This window comes from Nycticebus coucang, chromosome 10 (assembly GCF_027406575.1).
Source record: "Nycticebus coucang isolate mNycCou1 chromosome 10, mNycCou1.pri, whole genome shotgun sequence".
Classification (NCBI taxonomy): domain Eukaryota; kingdom Metazoa; phylum Chordata; class Mammalia; order Primates; family Lorisidae; genus Nycticebus; species Nycticebus coucang.
In genome coordinates this window covers 45,789,098-45,813,715 of record NC_069789.1, presented here as the reverse complement: position 1 = coordinate 45,813,715, position 24,618 = coordinate 45,789,098, and the positions used below count along the sequence as shown (strand labels likewise).

Below are 24,618 nucleotides of genomic sequence, written 5' to 3'. Positions count from 1 at the left end.
GAAAAATTTCTAAGGTATGAATGGAAATAACAGCAGATTGCATTACCTACATCCCGAAGGTCAGAGGTTCAGATTACCAAGGTAATGAAACTTCAGTGAGCTGCTTCAGATCTATTAGGTTTGTCAGTTTTTATAAGCATGCTTACTTCAGGAATGCAATTATAACATAAAGGACCTATATTGGTGAAAATTCAGCAGTCAGATCTTAACACAAGTATTCAAATGTCAGATGGGGGTGTGGGGGTAGTTTATTTTTATGAGTGGGCTTTTTAGATGAATCAGTGGGTGAAGTGGAGCAGCAAAGAAGAGTGAAAATATATTAAACATACATTCCCAGATAGAAATTTTGTTATTTTTCCCAGAGGTGTCTCAGAGGGTAATCCTAAGCATCTATTAACTTATATTACTTTATTAAATGGTTTAAAAGATTCCAATACAGATGTCAAGATCATTAGAAACACGCAACCTCGTGAGAATCACGCTGATGGTTTTTTTTTTTAATAAAAATGGATTATTTAGTGGTAATGTAGATCGACACAACCAGTAATTAATTTAATTTATAATTAATGCCACATAATGCTGGTTTTTTTTTTAAAATATGGAACGCTTCACGAATTTGCGTGTCATCCTTGCGCAGGGGCCATGCTAATCTTCTCTGTATCGTTCCAATTTTAGTATATGTGCTGCCGAAGCGAGCACCATAATGCTGGTTTTAATTTACAACTGACATCACACCACATTGGGGCAAGATTCACTCAGGTGTTGTAAAAGAAGCAGTTCTCTACTAGGCTGTAATAATACTCAAGGCTGGATCGAAATCACATAACAACCAGTAGTAATATTATATCTTTTTATATATATAATAGTAGATGATTGCCCTCGTGAGCAGAGCTTTCTTCATAAAACAACATATTTAAATTGGGCCTTCCCAAAACAGATATTTCTCAACACTTGCTAACATTCTAGCAAGTTTTGGTTTAACTATTTGTCAGATATCAAGATATGCCTACAAGAATAATTACAAAACATACGTTCATGCAGAGTCAGGCCTGTTTTTTTTTGGTTAGATTTTCAAAATAGATCATCACAAATTAACAGATCAGATATTAAATAATTAATTCACTGTTCAAATAGCCCTGAAATCTTAGTTATTTCTGTTTCTAATGTGGCAGAGGGGTAGGGAACCTGTGTCTTGGGTCTACATGTGCCCTTCTATATCCTTGACTGTGGCCTTTCACTGAATCAAAATGTTTATTTTAACAAAGGGATTTATTCTGTAAGGTTTGGAATTGGTTGAGGGGTAGCAAAAAACAGGACAGAGGTCAGATCCTGCATTATTTAAGCAAATCCAGGGGTAATATGCAGGCTTCGTTTTTTATTTTTTTATTACTTTTATTTTTTAGAGACAGAGTCTCACTTTTCGCCCTTGGTAGAGTGCAGTGGCGTCACAGCTCACAGCAACCTCCAACTCCTGGAGTTAGGCAATTCTCCTGCCTCAGCCTCTGGAGTAGCTGAGACTACAGGCACCTGGCACAACGTCTAGCTATTTTTTTGTTGCAGTTTGGCTGAGGCTGGGTTCGAACCTGCCACCCTCGGTATATTGGGCTGGTGCCCTACCCACTGAGCCACAGGCACCGCTCCAGGCTTCCTTTTACCACATGGAGTTAGAATTCTGTTCACACAGTGCTGAAGATGATTCACCCCCTCCCCCCCCCAAATCTGTCACACTATTGCAATCCAATCAAATGCTTCTTACTGATGAGTTGCAAAATAGCAGGCAGGCCTCTCTGAAGGAAAGTGTATGGTATTACATGGTATCAAATCAATACTGAGAAATTTGCATCACAACCGGCTGTTATGATAGAAACTACAATCTCCACCCAAAAGCAATGGAAGAAGTGTGAGCAGGAGGCCCGACTGGGGCACAGACGTAGGCAGGTTTACTTCTCAAGAAAAACTGCTGGGGGTCTTTGGGTTTTTAGTTTATGTTTTTTGTTTCTTTGTTTTTTGTTTTTTGTAGAGACAGAGTCTCACTGTACCGCCCTTGGGTAGAGTGCCGTGGCGTCACACGGCTCATAGCAACCTCTAACTCTTGGGCTTACGATTCTCTTGCCTCAGCCTCCCGAGCAGCTGGGACTACAGGTGCCCGCCACAACACCCGGCTATTTTTCTGTTGCAGTTTGGCCGGGGCTGGGTCCGAACCCGCCACCCTCGGCATGTGGGGCCGGCGCCCTACTCACTGAGCCACAGGCGCCACCCTAGTTTGTGTTTTTTAATGTGCTCCTGGGTCATTCATTTGGGTGCTCATACACGAAGGGGAAACAGAGATACGAGATGTTTACTTACTTGGTTTAGCCCAGCTCACTTCTACGGCCGTGTGGTTAAGAACTCTCACGGCGAGGCTGGCTCCTCTCTCTGGACGTCCAGCTAACGTGGTCACAGTGGCTTCTCGGCTTGGTGTGAAACCCACGCTGTTGTGTACAAACAGTTTATACTCGTAGGTTGTAAATCTAACAAGTTGGTTTGTAAAAAAAAAAAAAGTATGTAAGTTTCTATTTTATAAAAAATATAATACATAATTTATTTTTTCTTTACAAATTACAGGATTTCCTTCTCCCACCTCCACAAAATGCTTTCTTTTTTCACCCTAAGAAAAACATTCTTCTCTTTTTCCTCCTTACACCAAACATATTATTATTTTTATAATTCACCAGCCTTAACCAAAGCATCAGAGAAATATTTTATTAGGATTGTTAAGCAAATATTGCCATTTAAAACGAATGTGGTTTATCGTTCTCTTCTTCTTATTGTTTCCAGAGTGGTGAGGATTACAGCTCAATTCAAGATGCAATTACAAATCTGGCAACCTGCCAGCTTTCTATCTGAATTTGATCCAGAGAGTTTTATGCTCCTCTTTTCGGAAGCTCATCCATTTTCAAATATCAGGATCCCTCATCACCATTTTCTTCCTCTTCCTGTGCTTCTTTCCCATAATCTCATTGCAGACAGATAAACCCTAAAGTAAATTGTAACTGTGACCAAGTGTACAGCATTTCTCCTGCTGAGAGTTTTGCTACAGTGAGCTGTATTTTGCCAGAGTATGAATGTATTTACTGGAGTCATTACGGTGGAAACTGAATATGACTTTGCAGAAGGCGACAACTGACACAGTGATGTGAATGGGGAGCACATTTCCAGTCATATGTTACACTCAACACAGTAAAGCCACCAATTCTTCATTCCTTTGGCTCTTTGGTGGTGGGCAGGGGGAGGGGGGAGAAGACCATCAGGCTTATTTGTTTCATTCACAAATTCCTGGGTAGGAAAATGCTACTTATAGACACAGGCAAGGTATGATTGGACAATAGCTCAGACTGAGACACTTGCTAATTCATTGTGTGCACACTTGACCATCCAGGGGCTTCTAGGACTCAGGGCAAACACCAGCCTCTGATCCTCATTACCTAACTTGAATTTGTGAGCTGATCAAGGATACTTTGCCTCTCATGCAGGACCCACAGTATTTGTTTCAATATATCACAACTTCTGGTGATCATGATGCAAAGGAAGGGTGCCATTTGCAAGATTGAGCTAAAACGTTTGACCAAAATTGTGTTCAGATTCTCAGAACATTTTGCTATCACGTAAGCAGAAGAAATCTGCTTGACTCATCCTGTCCCTCACTAATGTCCCAAGGATATATATATATATATATATATATATATATATATATATTTTGCAGGGTTCTGCCTCAATTACATTTAAGGATGTTGCTTTATTTTTGAGATTTCAGGTGAATACGTAGTGATTTTTTGAGGCTATCTATTTCTCCCAAATATGTGCTAGGTCTTCTATATGTCTCGACTTTTCAATGTCCCCTCAGGTGTCTGTTGTCTTTCTTTTCTCTGTGCTTTGAATGCTGTAGTGTGTTGAATTGTGTCGCCAACCCCCCCCCCGAAACATTTTCATGTCTTAAGCCTTGGAACCTAGGATTGTGACCTGATTTGGATATAGGGTCTTTGCAGTTATAATCAAGTTAAGATGAGGTCATACTGATTAGGAACGGCCCCCAAACTAATGCTGGATTGGAGAGAAAAGAGAGGGACATTTTTCTAGAGCCATGGACACACACAGGGACATGTTGGCCAGGTACGGACAGAGGCAGAAATTGGAGTTACAAGGCCACAAGCCAAGGAATGCCTGGGGCCACCAGAGTTAGAAGAGGCCAGGAAGAATTTTCCTCCAGAGCCTCGGAAGGGAGTCTGGCTCTGGAAACAATTTGATTTAGGACTTTTGTCTTTCAGACCTGAAAGAGAATACATTTCTGTTGTTTTAAGCTACCCAGTATGTGGTATTTTGTTATGGCAGCCCTGGCAAACTAACATACATGCTCTTCAGCAAGTACAAAATAGTCTAGAGACCAAGACAATTAAAAATTCATAATCACAATAGTGATTTTCTATGTCAGGCATTTTTTATATGTTTGTGTATTAACACATTCATTCCTTGCAATAATCCATAGACTATTATAATACCTACTTTGAAAATGAGGAAAATAGGCTCAAAGAATCAAATAATTTGTCCAATTTGTTAGCTAATAATTACAAGAGCTGGGATTTTAATGTAGACAGTCTGACTCCAGAGACTACTCTTTCAACCATGACACTAAACTTTTCACAGAATAGTGATGATGATAATCGTAGCAATAGCAACCACCATGATAATCTGGTCTGCCTGTACCTGGATGATGTCATATCACCGGGGCTTGACCTTTGAATTATTTTGCTAGCAGAGGGGATAGATTTTTGCTTACACATACAAACAGTCTGGCCAAATTTCCTCTGCAACCACTAGTATGAATATGAAGGATGGTGAGTCAGGGTTAAGAGGGTAGCAAGCCTATGACAATGGAATGAAATGTAGCTAATGGTCCACATGGGAATTGAACCGGTGACCTTGGCTTCATTAGCTCTCTCCCTGGGTAAAATATTTATAATTATTTTTTACTTCATAAAATGGTTTAAAAGGAATTTAGCTAGAGTCTGGATGTCCAATCTCCTCTCCTCCAACATTTTATTTTTCTCCCACGTGTCTCTTCTCTTACACAATTAATAATCTTTATGGCTTTAAAGTGATACCATGTTTGTGGTTCTTTGCTAAGAGCAGAATAAACAGCATCAGATGGTACTAAAATAGTTAACTGTAAATAAATTCTATAGGGCCTTAGTTCTTACGATAAGTTAAAGGACTTCCTCATAATTTAGATATGGTGAAATACATAATTTATGTCTGTATAGAAGAAACTTATGCCACACAGATATATCCAATTCAAGGTGGTGCTAAAATATAAAAATAAGAGATGGCTTTATAATTTATCTGCTTCCAATAATAAAATGTTTACTAAATGTTACAGATTTAAAAAACTGAGACATTAAGAAATTAAGTGGATTTTTCTAGGCTTACATGACTAGTTAACAGGGATAGCTGGGCATCTAATTTCCTCATTTTCAAGGTTAAATTATTTCTACTATATGTTATTTTTATTAATTGAAAAATCAGCAGGCATTCCACTTGATACCATGTATTTGTCTTTTGTAAGTTCTGTAATTTGTATTAAGTTAAAATTTTAAGGAAATAAGATCTTTACTTCTCTTAAATACTAAAATATACTGTTTTCAATTCGTGGCATCTAAAATCTAAACTTTACATAGGAAGGGCCTATGACCTAACTACATGTATGTGTTGGCTATACTTCACCATTCCATATCTCAAAAGGAACATATTAGTTGCCTTGAAGTGGTTTTTCCACTCACTTTGGATATATTGTTTTTAAAATGGATTTAGGTATTGATTGTTAATATCAAATGAGCCTTTAATTTAATTCTAGTAAAAGAACATCTTTAAAGGAAAAATACTAGAGCAATTGACATCAGACACTCATGGTAGAACTTTCCTATCAGTTCTTCAGTTTCTTCCCTATACACTAACTGTGCTTCTATACTAACTCCCACTTCCTTCCATGTGTTGAGAAATGTATCATTGCAAACTTTGTAGGAAATAGCTTTTGAAATCCGCCAAGTAAATAAATACTAAAAATTGAGTCTATAATGTAGCAAGTAAAACCAATTGTTACCAGGTCAATTTAGCAATATTGGTCTACTACAATAATTTTTACCTAAATAACTCATTTGTTTGAGACCATCTTCTAGCCCCAGTCTGCCCCTGCTCCAGGAATAGACAGCAGATGGTAAACTCTATGTTTACAGACATGACTATGCTATTTTTCCTTATAGAAGATAATGTGTAGTAAAATCGTACTTATGGGATAGTACTCGTTTCAAGATTCAGTTATTATTACTCTTATTACTAGATTGTAGTAATAAGATGAAGTTTAAATGATGCAGTTTTTAATCTGTTTATTTGCTGAATACATAATTGTAGAAATGAATGCGCAGGCATTTCATAGTTACTAAAGCATTCAGTTTCAAAAAATTCAGGTCATTTCTACATTTTGACAGATTAGTGACATAAAAGTCTACTTGTGAAATAGAGAAATGAGCCCTGCAGAAATTTGTCCGAGAACTTCTCTTTAAAATTATGTTGAAAACAAATTAGACTGCTCTTTCATAGTTGATATAACAACACTTCCTTCATTCATTAATTTTCTCACTCATTCAAAAATATATACTGGATACTAACAATATGCCAGATGCTAAACATGATGACCTTGCTTTCCGTCCTCCTGGAGCCATAGTGCACATAAATTTTTATAGAAATATGGTTTTAAATGAACATCTAAAATATGTATTCATTTGTTTCTTTTTCTTTGAGCACACAACCGATGGAGCTTCTAAATGTAACCTTACCTAACTAGCTAGGAAGTCTTCAGGGAGGAGTTAAAATTTGGGATAGGTTTTGATAACAACTAGTGTTTTATCCAGTGAAGATGTCTGTCCAGCAAAAGACACTTTTCCTGGGCAAAATGTGTGAAGGCTTATATCTTGAAAGGGTCTGATACATTTGGGGAACCAATAAAATTTGTCAGTGTAGCTGCAGAATGCCTTGGGTTATTTTCATCAGAATTAAAAATGTGTCATTTTATTGATGTCCTAACAGAATTCATGTGTCAATATTGTCACCGATATAAATGATGCTTCTGAAAATATAGGAAATGAAGAAGCCTTAGTGGAGAAGCAACTAAATAGCCTATAGTTGATGAAAATGTGAGGACGCCTATATTTAGTAGCTTCTCCACTAAGGCTTCTCCATTTCTGCCACAACCCCACCACATCACGTAAGAAAGGATTTGAGAAACTTCAGATAGCATTCCATTCCTTTCCAAATCCTTTTGTGGGAACAAATAAATAAACAAATGAAAATGCAATACTGTTTTCATTGCTTAACTCTACAGTTCCTAAAATGTTCCATGGAAGGTAGGTACTTTTTCCTTAAGTCTATCTGTTGATTCTAAAAATGGTACTGAAGAATTTTGCTTTTGAAATGGAAGAGCAATGTTTATCACACTTGAAAGTTTTTATAACATGATACTTTTTTGATTGGGATGAAAGTATTTTGGTAGCTATCTACACCTATACTACCAGAATGTCACACTTAAAATACTTTCCATCTCTCTTCTACTATGTCATCAACATGAGAAACACATTATCGATAATGCAAGTAGATTTTTTCCCCAAAGAAAACATAAGGGAGGAAAAAAAAAAGCTTCTATGACAAAATGCATCTTTCTAGACTGAGAGGCTCATTTTTTGTGAGGTAACATTTAATACAAAGACACCTGGGAAAGGACAGTAAGGGGTGAATTTAGGGCAATGAAAAATAAATCCCACAGGACAAAAGCACTGTGATCAATTTAATGTGAATGTGAAATAGATACATAATCACTCATTCAGAGGTAAGTGCATTGTTATGAGGCGGCACGCCAATGTTGCCGGAAGTTGGCATTTAGTCCCAGACTTAACTTTTATTTACATGTTGATGTTAAAGAAGGAAGTAACGAGACCTACCTCATCTTGGTGGTCACTGAAGATGTCCTTCCTTCTCTCACCCTTCCTATGTATAAAGTCAACTTCTTCACTTAATAGCTACAACTTGAATATATTTCTATTAAATGAATTTGTGCCATGGAATTGACCCAGTGTTTCCACATTAATTAACAAATACATATATGTTGCCTGTGTGTGTTTATTCTAATCACAAAGGGGGGGGGGCAAAATTATTTTTTTGAGTATTCTCTCCCTGGAAACAATATCCTCTTTAGGGATAGGAAACATTTTCATTTTAGTAGGCTTAAAAAAATATATTTAAATCTATATCAATAAGATTTAAACTTAGATTTTACGATACATTTAGTTTAAGCATTTAAGTCTTCAAAGAAACAAGTTTAACCTTCTTTGAAAATAGGATGAAAATCAATTCTGACTGCTTTCATGTAAAAATAATACAATTAGCAGATTCCCACAGAGGTCCCTTTCCAAACTGTCATTGCAAAAGTAACACTTTGAGGCGTTTACAAATCACTGAAAGGAATAGGAGGTAGGACACATCTTCCTTCACAAACATAAAGATACCTCAGTCAACATTTTCCCTAAAATGGTAAAATCACCCTATTATTTCTTGTGCCTTGTTCTTCCTACTTTAAATCCACAGCAAAAGGAAAGACACGCTGCACTGTGTTCTTAACACTTTTATCTAATCTCATAGAAACCAAGGAAGTCTTAGGTGCTGAAAATTGTAAGGGCAGAATGATGCTTAAAATGAAGGAGGTCGCTGTCCTCTTGTTAAACTCTGCCTGACTCACGTCGGCAGCATCAGACGATAACAGCACGTTCACCAGATTTTCCAAGTGATGAAAATGTCAGGACACGCGAAGTTATGGTTCCCCCAACAACCATAACTTGGCCCCTTTGCACAGAATTATTAAGGAAGAAAAGTTAGAAATTGATGTTAGTATAACTGTGGTTATACTGAGTTTGTGTCTAAACAGGCAGAGAAAAATTTAGTTATGAGGCAATTAGCTTTGTGATGCAGGCAAAAATTATCTTCTTTATAGAAGATAATCATAAGAACAAAAAGTATTTTTATTTGAATTAAATTATCCAGATAATTAGCTCAATAGCCCACTTTGTATATGTAGGAATAAAAGAAGAAATATCTGCTAAAATGATCTTAGTATCAGAAGACAATGATATTTTTAGATGAGATTGGTATATATATATTATAAATATCACTTTACCAGTATAGACCACTTGGAGAGGGAAATTGACTTCTACTTATATTTATCTTCACAAATAAATTCATAAGAGATACCTAGTGAATATTAATTTTACTGTTTATATCAAGAAAAGTCCCATTTTGAAGCTGATTCTAAATGTAGCTATAGTGGTATCAAGATGGGAAGAAAACTTTCAATGTTCCTGTTATCTAGATATAAGAAGGTAATAGGGTACAATGGGTGCTGGGGAGAATAGGAAATCACCTATTCCTCTTAAAATCCTAAGAAAACTTAGCCAGCCAAAGAAATAAATCAGTAAAACAACTGTAGGCCCAGAGGAGAGGCCACCAGGGAGCCATCAGCACTTTGGGAGACACTCACCTCGCAGAAGGATGGTGGACGTTGGCTGCTGTCAAGGCCCGCAAGGGCAGTGCCTGCCCAAGCAAGATTGCTCCTCGCTCCCTTGCAACAGAAGAATGTAGCATCTCCTTAATGGACTAATTTCCACTTTTCTGTCAGATTTGTCAGAGACTCCTCTTGGACTAAATGGACCCCTACCTTTTTTTAACTTTCAAAGGGTAGAGGGCTAGAAAAAGAGATTCTCACAATATGAAGACTCATGCTATTTATAGGAATTTGAGACCAGCCTGAGCAAAAGCAAGACCCTGTCTCTACTAAAAATGGGAAAAGCTAGCCAGGCATAGTGGTGAATACTTGTAGTCCTAGCTATTTGGTAGGCTGAGGCAAGAGGATCACTGAACCCCAAGAGTTTGAGGTTGCTAGGAGCTACGACGCCATGGCACTCTACCCAGGGTGAAAGAATGAGACTTCGTCTCAAAAAAAAAAAAAAAAATGCATATTTTTCTTCAGTACAAGCTGTAGCAGTTATTTGAATAAAAAAGAAAAATCTTTCCTAGTACTAGCCAAGAAAAAAACAACCTTTCTTTCAGCATTATGAAGCTAGTCAAAACATCCTCTCAGTACAATTAATTATGTTACATTCATGCTGCCCTTCTAGAAGCAGCTGTCATGGGTATGTTTATTTTTGACTCATATTTGAATTTAAATTGTGGAGATTTAAATTTATTTTTTCCTCAATTTATAGACTTGAATTACTTATAGAGAATCAGTGAAAATTCCAAACTAAGTTTATGGCCTTGGTCTTAATTCTTTGAAAATTTATGGGATGTATTCTATGTTTCTACTGAACATTTTTGGCAAAAACTCAAATTCATTCATGTTAAATGGTCAGGTCCTATTTAGTTTGGAAATTATTATATTTAAGGTACTTAGAATTCATAGATCATAGAAAGCTATTTTTAAAAATGATTTTCCTGGCCAAGCCTAGTGGCTCATATCTGTAATCCTAGCACTCCGGGAAGCCGAGGCAGGTAGATCGTCTGAACTAGGAGTTCAAGACCAGCCTGAGCAAAAGCAAGATCCCCATCTCTACTAAAAATAGAAAAAATAGCCAGGCATGATGGCAGGTGCCTATAATCACAGCTACTCAGGAGGCTGAGGTAAGAGGGTTAGTTGAACCCAAGAGTTTGTGGTTGCTGTGAGCTATGACACCACGGTACTCACCCCAGGGCAACTGAGTTAGATTTGTTATATATATATAAAATAAAAATGATTTTCCTTGGTGACTTAATAGATAACTATAATGACAGCAATTCATACATATAATATGTATACCAAACTCCCTGTGGTATGGGAGGGCTACTCCACTGATGGTGGGGGCTATGCTGTGTTCATCTTTTGTTCCTCACCAGAGAGCCTCAGCATATAGGAAGCAACAATAAATTGCTGAATACATTAGTTTCTTCAACTATGCTGATAATCAGATAGGGATGACAGAATAAGTTAGTAATGAATAAAAAATAGTTGAGAATACTGGTTTCTGTTCTATTGTAACGTTTACTCTGGCTTGAAGTCTCAGCTATGTGGAAAAATCAGCAATTAAGTCACCCCGCCGGCCCACCTCTGGCACCAGTTGGAAAAGGAAAACCAAACCTTCCTACAACTGCATACACAGGGCACCACCTGAAAAGTCCTCAGTCTATTAGTTCAGTTCAAAAGGTCCAAATCGATTGTCTCAATCGGCACCTGTCTATGAAGCGAATGTATGATGCCCCATGATCATATCAATGTATACAGTTATGATTTAATAATAAAAAAATAAAGACAGCAATATAAAAGTATATAAAAGTGTGAATAAAAGTATTAATTTGAAACAAAAAAAAAATAGTTGAGAATAATGTAATGACCATAGCAATTTAGGTTGAACAATAAGGATCTTGTAACAGTTGGCCAATTTCGACCTAGAAAAATATCAATTTCATGTAGTTTATTCTGTTGCTTGGTTCGAGTTACATGCTGCCTCTCTCCAAGAATCTTAGACTAGCTAAGATGTTTTCCCAACACAAACCTCAAAATGGAGAGGAGAACTTTCCTTAGTTTTGCCCATTCCCTAAAGAGAATAGCACTAGAATCAATATTTCTAGAGTGCAGAGAAATTAAATAACAACTCTTGATTGAGTCAATATATTTTTTTACTTAACAAGTGTTCATGAGCCCACTATGTGCTGGGCACCATGCTGGGAGTTGAGGACAGAGACGTCAGGAAGACCAAGCCCCTGCTTTGGGACAGATCCGATAATATAATGTGGTATCCAGATGAGCTGGTGCCAGGCCAGTATGTTATAATGATAATAGTAATACAATAAAAGTTGTGCTATGGAAATACATTAAAAGGAAGCTGATTTAGACCAGCAAAAGAGTGGGCAGGTAAGTCTTCCTGGAGAGAGAAACTTCTAGGACAAGACCTAAAGGATGATCTAATCAAGCATCAGGAAAAGGCGGCCTGGGTGCAGTGGAGTGAGAGAGTGCTGCACACATCAGAGGAACCAAACGCCAGGGACGCAGGGCCTCGGGAAGGAAGGGCTGGCAGGCAAGGCTAGGGCTGTAAGCAGTGGTGGGTCTAGAAAAATAACCACATGACAGAAAAGTTTTTGAAAAATTATGATTGGGTAGTTTTCATTAAATAACATTCATATTTTTTGAAATTCAATTTCATTTCTTGGATGCATGAAGACTTAGAAGTCATTTAATCCCATCAAGTGAACTCACTTTATAGACAACAAAAGTGACTCCCAGAGAAGGCAGTGATTTGCCTCAGGTAACAAAGCTAGTTCTCAGGTGCAGGAGGAAACAGAACCCAGTACTCCTAACTGACCCACCAGGCACTTCTCTCTGACATCATCTGGTTTCCCATTTCATTTCTTTGAACTCTAGATTGAATTCATTCAAGTCTCAATACCACTTACTACATATTTGTTTTTCATTGACTGAACCAACTATTTACAATCATTTTCCAGAAATAGCAAGTATTTCTAAGTGCCCAGTAATTTCTCCTGTTTACAAATTCCTTTATTATTACGTTCCGTGTCTAGATAGGGCTGTGACAAAGGCAATAGGCTAAGGCTCAAATACTGACAAGTTCAACTTCAAAAGTCTTCTTGTAAGCATGCAGTTAAGATGGCAAACATTAAACATGCTGACTGTTACAGTTCCATGATTAATGCCACAGATAATAAGCCAACATGTTTTATTGCATAACTGATAACATGCTCACACAATGAAGACACTAAGATACTCTGAACTATTCAACATGTCCCAAACTAAATGCCAGCATTTGTTTTTATAGTTTTTGTAATCTCACCTGCTAAGACCCTTATCTTCATAAAACCACTGAGTTCCTGAATAAATATTGTGCCACAGATTTAAATCTTCTGGGGGATTTGATGTAAGTGGTTGCTGGATTTTACGTCTCAGAAGCTCATATCTAAAGCAAAAGACAAGCAAAAACATCAGGATTATCTCAACTAATGTTATTACCAAAATTCAGGTTGTTTTGTGGTATTTTTTTGTGTGATATATGCATGCAAGCCTGTAGAATAACATCTCTGAGGTTTTTTCAGATAAATTTTCTTTTCTGGATGAAGTTTCAGACACATAATTATTTTGAAACAATCAGCTACATTCACATTTCACTATTATCTGCAAGAATGATAATGTTTCAGTTTTCTTTTATGTCAGAATTTTCAAATCTTTATTGCCAGCTTTGCACAATGAGGAAATACATAAAGCTTATCAAGTTAATAATTACCTAAGACTATTCCCATCAATACTTTATAAACAATGATAATATTATCAAATCCATATTCTTGGCCAAGAAAAAATCAAGTTCAGGTTGTCACAAAGCCATTTCAGAATCACAACTCTTTCCTTTCATCTTATCTGTATTTCTGACCACATTATTTGCAAGTTTCCAGATAATAATAATATGCCAAAGAATTATTGTATTAGCTTTAGAGTTTTAAGTCATGTTTGTGCTAATGGATCAGAACAGGCATCAGGTTTGCCTAACATACTACATAGAATAAAATTATACTTTGAAACTCAAGAGAAGGATTATGTAGAAAATCCTTAGAGAACAGTGATTACTGTCTTTAGTTCTTCACAATATTATGATATTTCTAGTTTGATGAGCTGCTATAGTTCTGTGTAAATCAAGATGTACCAATAATAGTGTATGAAAATTCTGAACTGGGGGATATGTAATAAAGAATTAGTTCATAGGTGAGTAAAAGCCCCCTCCTCCCCTACTTCTTAAAGAGATAAGACTATAGCAAAATCCCAAATCGTTGTGGGTTTCTCCTACCTCACATTGGGTCCATTTGGTTTGGATGGTGGCTGCCAGGAAATCCCAACATATGATTCACTGAGTGGAATCACTGACAGGGGGCTGACGTCCTGAGGGGCGGTGGGGAGGGTGGTAACATGGGTGGGTAAGCTCTCTGTGCACCCTCCTAGATGTCCATTACCCCCTGAGCAAGCGACAATGGTGACAGAATAATTAGTGAAAGGAAGAAGGTGTGTGATTATTTGACTCAACACTGAGGGAGTCACGTTGGTCACTGTGAAGTGAGGGTCAGGCATGCGGATCTCATAGCTAAGCACATCTCCATTCTGGATAAGTGGGGGCTTCCACGTGACCTGAAATGAAAGATAAACTTAGAATCAGTGTGGCAACGCAGCAACAGAGCAACTGACGTTCGCAAGGCCTCGAATGTAGCCCCGTCTTGTTTTCAGTTAAGTCGTTTTCTGAATGCCTACTTTCTGCTTCGACCTTTGCATGAGCTAGTAATGAAGGGGTGGGATCAGTTAGCAGCACGCCAGGAATGGCGCAAAATGCTGTTTCCTGGGTTTGGCTTTTAGTTTCTTGCTACTTTCTAGTCGGTCAGACTGACCCCCCTTGGTGATTCATCTCCACTGTGGGTGTTCTGAAGGATACAGAGCAAACACATGGAAGAAATTCACACATCCACATGCACCAAAGGGCAGCAGCAGGATTTGATAGTTTCCTTGTTTATAACTCAATTAAGTGAAACATCAGAACTCCACCCTTTGCATTGTTAGTGCCCATACTAAGTCATGTTTTTTTGGAGGGTGGGGGGAAGAAATCATAATTTATATTTTCTGAGGATGCACAGTTGAGTTCCTGAATCTTACCTGTATATGATTTGGCAAGTAAAGCAATAATAACACATCCTAGTTTAAGGAATAAGAAATGTATAGAAAGCTTTTTAAAAGGCAAGCAAAGCACACTCCTGTTTAGCCACTACGTGGAGCTGAGCATCAGAAGAAAGAACAATATTCTGCAATGGAATGCAGTAAGGTCTGAAATTTGTTTTCTTGTCTGGCTAAATTTTGCAAGAACACAGTGGTAACACACCCATGTTGTTGTGGGAGAAAAGGATCCTAGAAAAATGTACATAGACCATTAAAAATCACTCACTTATATGCGATCCTGTGTCATCTCTTTTATTGTTACCTTTCAGAGTTCCTTTTCTAAATACTAGGATTTAATCTTTCCAACAGTCTGTGAACTGCACGATAGCAGGGTTAAATTGTATGTTCATTTCTTGCCATGCGCACAGAGGTGGAGTTCAGTAAGTAGTTACAGTCATCGCTCCTTTTTTCTTTGCATAGTTATTTCAAAACTTTAAAAGACAGATTTCCACAAGGTGATACATTGATACCTACTCTTATAAATCTATATAAAATCAAAGCCAAAGGAATAATAGAAAAATTAAAATAGAGAAGGACTGACCAGAACTTTCTATCTTAAGTCAAAGAGAAAAAGATTCTTCTAGAAGGACTATAACCTGAGTTTTTTGTAAAAGGATTCTAATAATTGAGGAAAAACTGAACTCACACCATAGGTAAGGCAGGTAGTTGACTGATAATTATTGTGGTTATTAATAATTAGCAATGGACTAATATCTACCCAAATTTTACTATATGGGCTAAAATCATTATTAATCTTAAAAACTCCAAAGTTCCAAGAAGAGATGTTGCTGGGATACAGAGAAGTTTGAGATGTCTTCCTTATGGACACAGAGGATTTGTCTGGATGCAGAGAAAATTAAAAAGAAAAAACCCAAAGCAAGCAGAGTTTGCAGAGCAGACACAGGGTTCTATTTGTTGTGGCTGTGAAAATACTCTCTGTGGGCTTGGAACATTAGTCAGGGTCAAACTCTGGGGTCTTCCTGGTCTTTGTAACATAACATTTTTTTTTTAAAAAGGAAGATCTATCACAGCTAAAATTCAACCTGCCTGATCTGAGGAATATGACTTTCTTGCCTCTCAACCAGAATGTTTTGAGAGTCCATGTCAGAGCTTGGCAACACTTGGAAGAATTAAAATGTAGCAGCTAGCCTGTGTTAGTAGTTGAGCTAACAGTGAATTGATCTGGAACTCAGCACTGAGGCTGAGAAAAAGCGTTAATAAGATATCTGTCAGCAGAGATTAAGAGATTTGATGTAATGCCTCTGGAGACAGTCATTTGAAAATCTAAAAAAACTCCTATTTTCTCTACTAGAAATGTTTACATCAGATATTAGCTATTTTTCTTTTCTTTAAATGTTAAAAATTTAGAAAAAATTACCTTATTGACAGCAGTGAGTTACAAGACATGAATCCATTTTTACAAACAAATTTTAGGAGGACTAAATAACACAATCTTTTGGTAACCAAGTGGAGAAGGACGTTATCATTACGGTTATTAGGCTAACAGCAACGGTATTAAAAGGATTTGCACCTTCCTGAAAATATGCTGGAATTGTTATTAAAAATAAATGTGTCTAAGATTTTTAAAGGGCCAGTGAGCTAAATATTGTATTTTGTTCTTTCCTATGTTTAAGACCAAGTTTATCCACAATGTGGCTGAAATCCATGGGATTAAAACTTTCATCCAGTTTAATTTCTATATCCATTATACATAGGAAGAATTATGAAATGTTGCATCCCTGAAAATTCAGACCAAAGAGCATGTTCTTGGCTTGCATGAGCAAGAAATGTGTTCTTTAAAACAATAATTTTTTGCTGAAATCTTTTAAATAGAATCATAGTTTCCCACTATAAATAAAATGTTTATTTTAAAGACGGCTTGCCTATCATAATGATTTCTTTTATGTGAGTAGTTTTTGTTTAGTTTAGAATATAATACGTTTTTAGAAAATAGGACAGGTAGGTGTCTGGTTAGGTGTTTAAGGAGTCACTCATTTCTACCAACTCTTTCAAATGGGTGATGAACGGCTCTGAAAATCCAGGCACTTTCGAAACTCCCTGTTTTAGGCAGAAACAGACCCACCACGAAGGCGGCTTCATGCCTGAATAGAGTTAACACATAAAAACATTGCAACTGACTCACTTCTTTAACTACATCAGACTATTTTTAAGAACTCTATGACTAAGAGCATTTGTGAAGATTGATATTAAGTGTTGAGAGTGGGAGAAGGTATGGTAAATTCCTAATATTTGATCCAAGCTATGCCATTAAAGCTGTGTGACTTAGAGCAAAATACTTAACATCTCTGGGCCTTGGAATCCTCATGTTTAATGGGAAGGGACAATCCTTGCCATCATTTCTACACATAAAATTGCATAATTCTAAGAGTACTCATCAATAGAAGATACAAATGTACCATAAAGAAAGACCATATGGAAATATCTGACTCTCTACAGTACAGCAATTCCTCTTAACAAGTAACTCTGGCAAAAACTCTTCCTACAGAATAAGATGTGCAAGAAATATTTGTTGAAATAGAACTGAAGTTCTCTTTCAAAATCCCTTCCTTTCACTTAAATTGTATTAACATTAATTTTTAATTCTAAATATAATACTTGCATCTTATAATTGGAAACAGAAAGAGTACAAAGACATATAAAAGAAAAATAAGTCTGGTCCCAATTAACTGATTATACTCCTTAAGATGAAAAGGCAACAATTTAGAGTATATGTTTTCATGCTTTTTACATGGTCACACAAGCAAAGCGAGCATACCCACACATGTATTAAGTCTCTGTCTATTAAAAAAAATTGTTTTTACAGAAATTGTTTTTTCAAAAAAAAATTCTATACCTACTATGCTGTAATTTGCTTTTCAGACTTGATAATAGATTATGAACAAACTATCATTTATTTCTGTTGCATAGTAGTCCTTTCAAAATCTTTAATATCCTATTGACATTATTATATCGCTAAAAGCAATAGTTGAAAATGTATGAGATCTATATACCATTGTCTTCATTGTGTATTAGATGGGTGAGCAGGCACTGCTATGCCAAAGGTAAATATTTATCTACTTTTAATTATTCTTGACAGATCACTTTCTGGAAAAGTTATGGTAATTTATTTTATCCAAAATATCTGTGATTTGTGTCCCCACCAACTCTTAAAATTACCAATTTTATTTTTTTCCAATATTACTTATTTCTTCAGTTATTTTACAATTTAGCATTTCCTGACTTTTTGTGAGGTATAAATCTTTTTGAATATTATTGACTATATATCCTCTTATTTAGATTTTTTTTTTTTTTTTTTTTTGTAGAGACAGTCTCACGGTACCACGCTCGGGTAGAGTGCCGTGGCGTCACATGGCTCACAGCAACCTCTAACTCTTGGGTTTACGCAATTCTCTTGCCTCAGCCTCCTGAGTAGCTGGGACTACAGGCGCCCACCACAACGCCTGGCTATTTTTTTGTTGCAGTTTGGCCGGGGCTGGGTTCGAACCCGTCACCCTCGGCATATGGGGCTGGCGCCCCACTCACTGAGCCACAGGCGCTGCCCTTATTTAGACTATTTTATATTAAATCATCTTTCTATATAATTATTAGAAGTTGTTTGTATATTACAGGGAAATAATCTATTTGCCTAGAATATGTTTTATAGATGTATTTTCCCAATCTCTCCCTTGAATTTTAACATTTCAGGTGGGGTCATATGCTTGGCAAAAGCAATTGAATTATTTTTAAGCTACATTTGACTACCTTTTGTTTGCTAGCTACTGACATTTTTTTTTTTTTTCCTTTAGGAAGGGCTTCTCTATCTTTAGATTATTAAAAAATCTCCCTTTTTTTTTTTTTTGCAGTTTTGGCTGGGGCCAGGCTTGAACCCACCACCCCCTGTATATGGGGCCGGTGCTCTACTCCTTGAGCTACAGGTGCTGCCCAGCTTTTTATTTAACATTAACATTTTTAATTTATTGGAGTTTGTTATAATATAAAAGAGGGATCTCTTCTTTTTCTTTTTCCTTCCACATGCACAGCCAGTTTGGCTAATATACGTTTTAAAACAAATTGTCCTTTAACAATGAAATAACATGCCTCTGAAACAATAAGTCAAATTTCCACATAGATTTGTATCTGTATCTCAACTCTCTGGTTTGTTCCAATGACAATTTGTCTTTTTTTATGCCAATACCATATTGTTTTATTTTAGTGGCTTTAGAGTAAGTTTACATACTAAGGAAAATATCACTTCACTCTTCTTTTCTTCTATAATTTTCTAGAAAATTTAGAAAACTATTTAGTCTTCTATTTACACTTTAAAATCATTTTAAAACAAACCCAAACCATTATTTGTATTATTGGATTTTTTTTTTTTTTACTGTTTCCTTAGGCATATTCTTTTTTAAAACAATTTCAGAACATTACAGGTGCCCACATTTTGGTTAATTGCTTTTGTACATATTAAGTCAAAGTTATGAGTGTTCCTTTCACCAGAATATGTGTATTGCAATTCCCCCCCACATCTCCTTAATTTCCATTGAGTTTTTCTTTTATATGTGTACATAAGTGTTCATTAACTAGTTCCAATTAAATTTTGAGTACATGTAATGTTTGTTTTTCCCCTTTTGTGATACTTCACTTAGAAGAATGGTTCCCAGCTCCATCCTGGTGGTTACAGACGATAGTAGATCACCATTTTTTATGGCTGAGTTGTACTCCATGGTATATAATATGTACATTTGATTAATCCACTCATGCAGTGATAGACACTTGGGTTGTTTCCACATCTCTGCAATTGTGAATTGTGCTAATATAAACATTTGAGTGCAAGTGTCTTTTTTCCCTTGGGATAAACAGGTAGTAGTGGGATTGCTGGGTCACATGATAGGTCTACTTTTAGTACTTTGAAAAATATGGAATTCTTCAAGATTTCATATGTTATCCTTCTGCTTTAACTGTGAGAAGGTCCACAGAAGCATCAGGGTTTAGAGGTTCACGATAATCAACATAAAAGAAGTTTTTACTGCTGCATTACAGATATGCAACTTACTTACCTTTGTATATTACCTATTAGTTTTCAGTTCAAAAGCTTCAGTGCCCTAGTCTATACTTTGACTTTATCTTATGTACATATCTTTTAATTAATCTTATTTTTACTTGGAATTTTTGTTAGAAATGTTGAATTTCCTTTTTCTGCATCTTTTGATAAAAGTATAGGCTGTCTCCTTTAATTGGTCGATAGAAGTAGTGTGTTGAGAGATTTCCTGGTTGAACCATCTTTGACTTTTTGGCATCATTCATCTTGGTATATCATTCTTTTAATATATTTCTTAATTCACTTTGCTAATTTCTTACTTAAAATTTTTGGATCTATATTCACATATGAAATTAGTCTGTAGTGTTATTGAACTCCTTTTTTAGGTCTTGGTAGAACATTTTTGCAACTTCATAAAATTAAATAAATTTTCTTAGGTGATTAAAATGTCAAATAAAAGTGTGTGACTTTCACTTTTCAGATGACACAACCTCTTTGATATTATATATTTATTTTCTTGTAATAAAATAAGATTTTAAGAATGTGAGTTTCATCTATGTAGTTGTGCTCTCCAATTTATATTTTCTTTCTTTTTTTTTTTTTTTTTTTGAGACATGGTCTCACTTTGTCACCCAGGCTAGAGTACAGTGGTCCAACCATAGCTCACTGCAACCTCCAACTCTTGGGCTCAAGTGATCCTCCTGCCTCAGCCTCCTGAGTAGCTGGAAATACAAGTGCATACAACCACACCTGGCTAATTCTTTTATTTTTTTTTGTAGAGATGGAGTCTCACTCTGTTGCCCAGGCTGGACTCAAACTTCTGGCCTAAAGCAATCCTTCTGCCTCAGCATCCCATAGTGCTAGGATTATAGGCATAAACCACTACTACTATTCCACCAAACTACCTCTCTAAATGCTCATATCTATGCCCTGTCACCTCTTTTACAGGAATGAATCTATCACTTTGAATTTGTTTTCTAGTCAAAGTAAACATAGTTTCTTTTGCTGTCCCTACTAGACTGTAATTCTTGCAGATAGCACTGTATAGAACACTGTAAAGAACACGTGGCGCAAAATAAAAAGAACGAGGGTGAAAATAACCAGCTCCACTCCTTTTGTTATCTCCCACTCTATCATCTGATATTCCTTATTCCTCTGAGCTTGATTTGTTTTCTTCCTCCAAGTCCTTTGTCACTTCTGGGCCTATTGTGCACGTAAGTTGGTTTGCATTCTGTCTCAGATGTGAGCTCCATGAGGCTAGGACTTTATTTTGATCTCTGCTGTATCCTCAGTGTCTGAAAGAGGCACTCAGAAAGAAAGACACGCATTCATTTACAATATTCAATAAATTTCAATAGAACAACAATTATTAGTGTTTTTGTTGGTAGGGTTGACAATATTGATAATTTTCCTCATCCAACCTAATGCTTGCAACAACTCAGTGGTAAATGTTGAATTAATTTCTTAACAAAATGTACTAATGATCCTTCAGTTATGTCTAATGAATATTTAATTTATTTGAAATTTTTACTTTGATATGTTACATTTTACAAAAGGAAGTCATGATTAGCCCTCATATACCTTTTTAAATCACTAGGACAGGTAATGAAAGTCTTCAGATCTTTCTGAACATAATGTGAGCCAATAATACTAAAGCGTAAGGCGGCGCCTATGGCTCAAGGAGTAGGGCACCAGCCCCATATACTGGGGGTGGTGGGCTCAAACCAAGCCCTGGCCAAAAAAACCCCTCAAAACTAAAGCACAAATATGTTATTTTAATACTCTATAAATAACATATAGCATCAAATACCAGATTTAGTAGAATAGTCTTGCTGACTCTCTTTATTGATAAATTTACTTCCTAGTTATAAAATGGGAACTTAAAAAATGTGTGCATTCTTAAAAAGTTATTACTAGTGTATAATGCTCATATATTTCAGGTACCTTCTTAAAAACTCTTAGATTTCTGACCTGTGGTTACCGAAGTGTTGTGCGCCTCTGGTGAGTACCTGCAGAATTCAGCTCTCTAAACGAGCTAATTGCAACTCCTCTAGCAAGCAGACAAACCATGTGTTTTGTTTCATTTCTGGATGATCTTACGCAATCAAAAGAAAGAATAAGGAAGTATGAAGAAAAAGCCAGGCAACTTGGTCTGGATACTTTCAGTCATCATCTGTATAGGCTGAACCAAGTAGAATTGTATACTGAGCTATTACCCTTCTGAAAGTATTTGTTCTTTTGCAGACCTGCTACAATCAGCAATGCCTAGTCATAAAATTTTTGCTAAAAAGAATCCAGAGCAATGTCCATTATGTAGCTTTGTCTTTGTGAAGGGATGGTGTTTATTATGTTGCATCATATTGATTGGTAGTGCTACCAAAGTTTTGCAAAACTCCCCCAGGATTACAAAGAAAAGTCATTTCTGGAATGACTAATAACTTGGTTTGTTTGAGTGTTTTGCTTTGTTTTGCTTTTATTTTGGATGAAGAGCAATCCTTAAGATTGCTTAATCCATATAATAAACATTATATATTGTGTGCTTACAATTAATTTCCTTTTAGTGTTTAATCAATGGGATTCCATACCCTTTTGATGGTTTTATCAAAAAGGTGTGCTGTTTGAACTAGTCTCACCTTAAAACTAATAATGACTTTTAAAAATAGCTTTTCATTTGTAAGGTAAATTAAATCTCTTCAACAATTTACACTGTTTAGCATCACCTAGTGTTTGCTTTTGGTGGGGGAGAGGGAACACACAGCACAGATCCAAGTAATAATTTCAACAGATGAACTTTTCTGTTATGCAAATGCCCTTTGTTTTGTGCTCTGGTGAGCAAGCTACTGTACCAATGCTTTTGGCAGTAGTACAAGACTGAATCCATGGAAGCATGTGTGTATTTACACAAAAGAGGCTTCTAAGCTACAAAACTCCCTCCTGTTTGGTTACACTAATTTCCCTTGAATGAAGTTTGTATGCCAGCCAAAACAATGGTAGTTATCCTGCCCTCTAGAGTTCATTCCCAATAGAATGAGACGAATAACTGAATCCTTTCTAGATAGCCCATTAATATGCTATTTTTATTTCTGTCCTCCTAATTTAGATTCTTCGATTATTAAAAATAGCAGGCTATTGGTAATGGGAAATTGTGTTAATATGCTAATCCATTCCTGGGTATTTTCCCATCTCTTCTCATTTTCTGATCTATTTAAATCTGACGTGGTGGTTAAGCTAAGCATCCCATTGTGGCATTCAAAGCATTTCAGGTGTGAGAGGCACATGGAAGCATCTCAACAATATAATTAAGGGGATACAGGGAGAAATGAAAAACTGACATCGAATTCAAGATAGTTTGGGCCAAAGGCCAAAACCCAGTTCCTCCAGTGAATGCCTAAAACAACAAATGTGTTTGTTTAGTCAGCAGATGGCTCTGTTCAACACGGAGTCAAGCCAGGGCAAATTCCTGAGTCTGCAGAGGAGACAGAAGACCCAGCATCTTACCTGGACTGCCTCGGGTCCCAGCACGGTCACCATGGGAGGCTGCACCCCAACGGGTCGTGAGGGTCTCGTGGTGACTTCTGCCCAAGCACTGCTGTTTGTGCCTCCACCAAGAGTGCTCATCAGTACCCGGTATTCATATTTTGTCCACGGGCTGAGGGCAGGAGTCTTGTCAATAAACCTCATGGAATGACTTCTTGGAAGAGTCACCAGGGTAGTAACATCTTCCTTCCCTTTGAGTCTTCTCTCAATTGTGAAGTTCTCCACCACGCCATTGGGATGGGTGGGGAATTGCCAAGATATAATCACAGATGTCGGAGTATCAGAGAACAGCTCTGGAGGTGGAATACCTTCTGGTGCCTCTGGGAGTGTCCATGTGGTCTCAGACTCTGCTGAAAGGGAACATCCTTTTGAAGTACAGGCTTCTACCTGAAACTTATAGGTGGTATATGGGTGTAAGTGGGTCACTGTGCAATTAGTGACATTTCCAGAAGTTCTCAAGTATAGATGGCCATGTTGATAAATGTTATAATGGGCAATAACTCCATTGCACTTTGAAGGAGGCTGCCAGGTGACCAACATTGTTCTTGACTTCACATCCAGAATAATCGGAGGGTCTATTGGTCCTGGTTCTACAAAGCAGAATAAATCAAAAACAATGATAACTCTTGGGAACTTCCCATATCTCCTCAAAATAAAGCTAAAATAAATAACTCTCCTATACTGGAGTAGGGACACACATGCCTTTGGGCTCTCTCACCTATGGCCTGGCTGGAAGATGCCTTGTGCTCCTAGCCAGCCATGACTGTGTACAGTGAGGTCATGCTCATGTAGCTGCCACTTAGCATGTTGACAATTTTGTTCCTTGGGTGCAAAAGTGCAAGGGGACCTGCTCCTGGGGCAGACTTGCCACAGCTGCCCTCCATACCTGAGTTTCCCTCCGGTCTGGCCGAATTAGAACACTGGCCTTACAATTGGTATGAAAACAAACACCCGGTAAAGCCCACAAAATAAATAAGTGTCACCAAGACAAGGATCGTGACTGCTTTGCTCATAAATGTGGGTGAAATACTTGCTGAATTTTACGGAACTCAAATTGGCATTTTCGTTTCTAAGATACATTTACCAAAATGATTTCTTTATTAAAGCTAACGATTAAAAATATTTCGAGAGCTTTTTTTAAATAAAGGTAGTAGAAGAGAAATATACAAAAAGCCGT

General features: G+C 36.9%; 1 protein-coding gene and 1 non-coding gene across 2 annotated transcripts in view; both read right to left on the bottom strand.

Annotated features, from left to right (window-relative positions):
• Nucleotides 1-24,618, bottom strand: part of USH2A (usherin) — an 868,259-nt gene that overhangs the window by 240,700 nt on the left and 602,941 nt on the right. The window contains exons 41-44 of the mRNA XM_053607912.1: nt 23,403-24,031; nt 13,956-14,290; nt 12,954-13,076; nt 2,347-2,510 (exon numbers count right to left, since the gene is read on the bottom strand). Coding sequence (XP_053463887.1) covers nt 2,347-2,510; nt 12,954-13,076; nt 13,956-14,290; nt 23,403-24,031 — 1,251 coding nt within the window. The remainder of the gene's footprint in view (nt 1-2,346; nt 2,511-12,953; nt 13,077-13,955; nt 14,291-23,402; nt 24,032-24,618) is intronic.
• Nucleotides 593-699, bottom strand: LOC128597782 (U6 spliceosomal RNA). Its single transcript, XR_008383342.1, has one exon. It is a non-coding gene; the product is annotated as a U6 spliceosomal RNA (small nuclear RNA).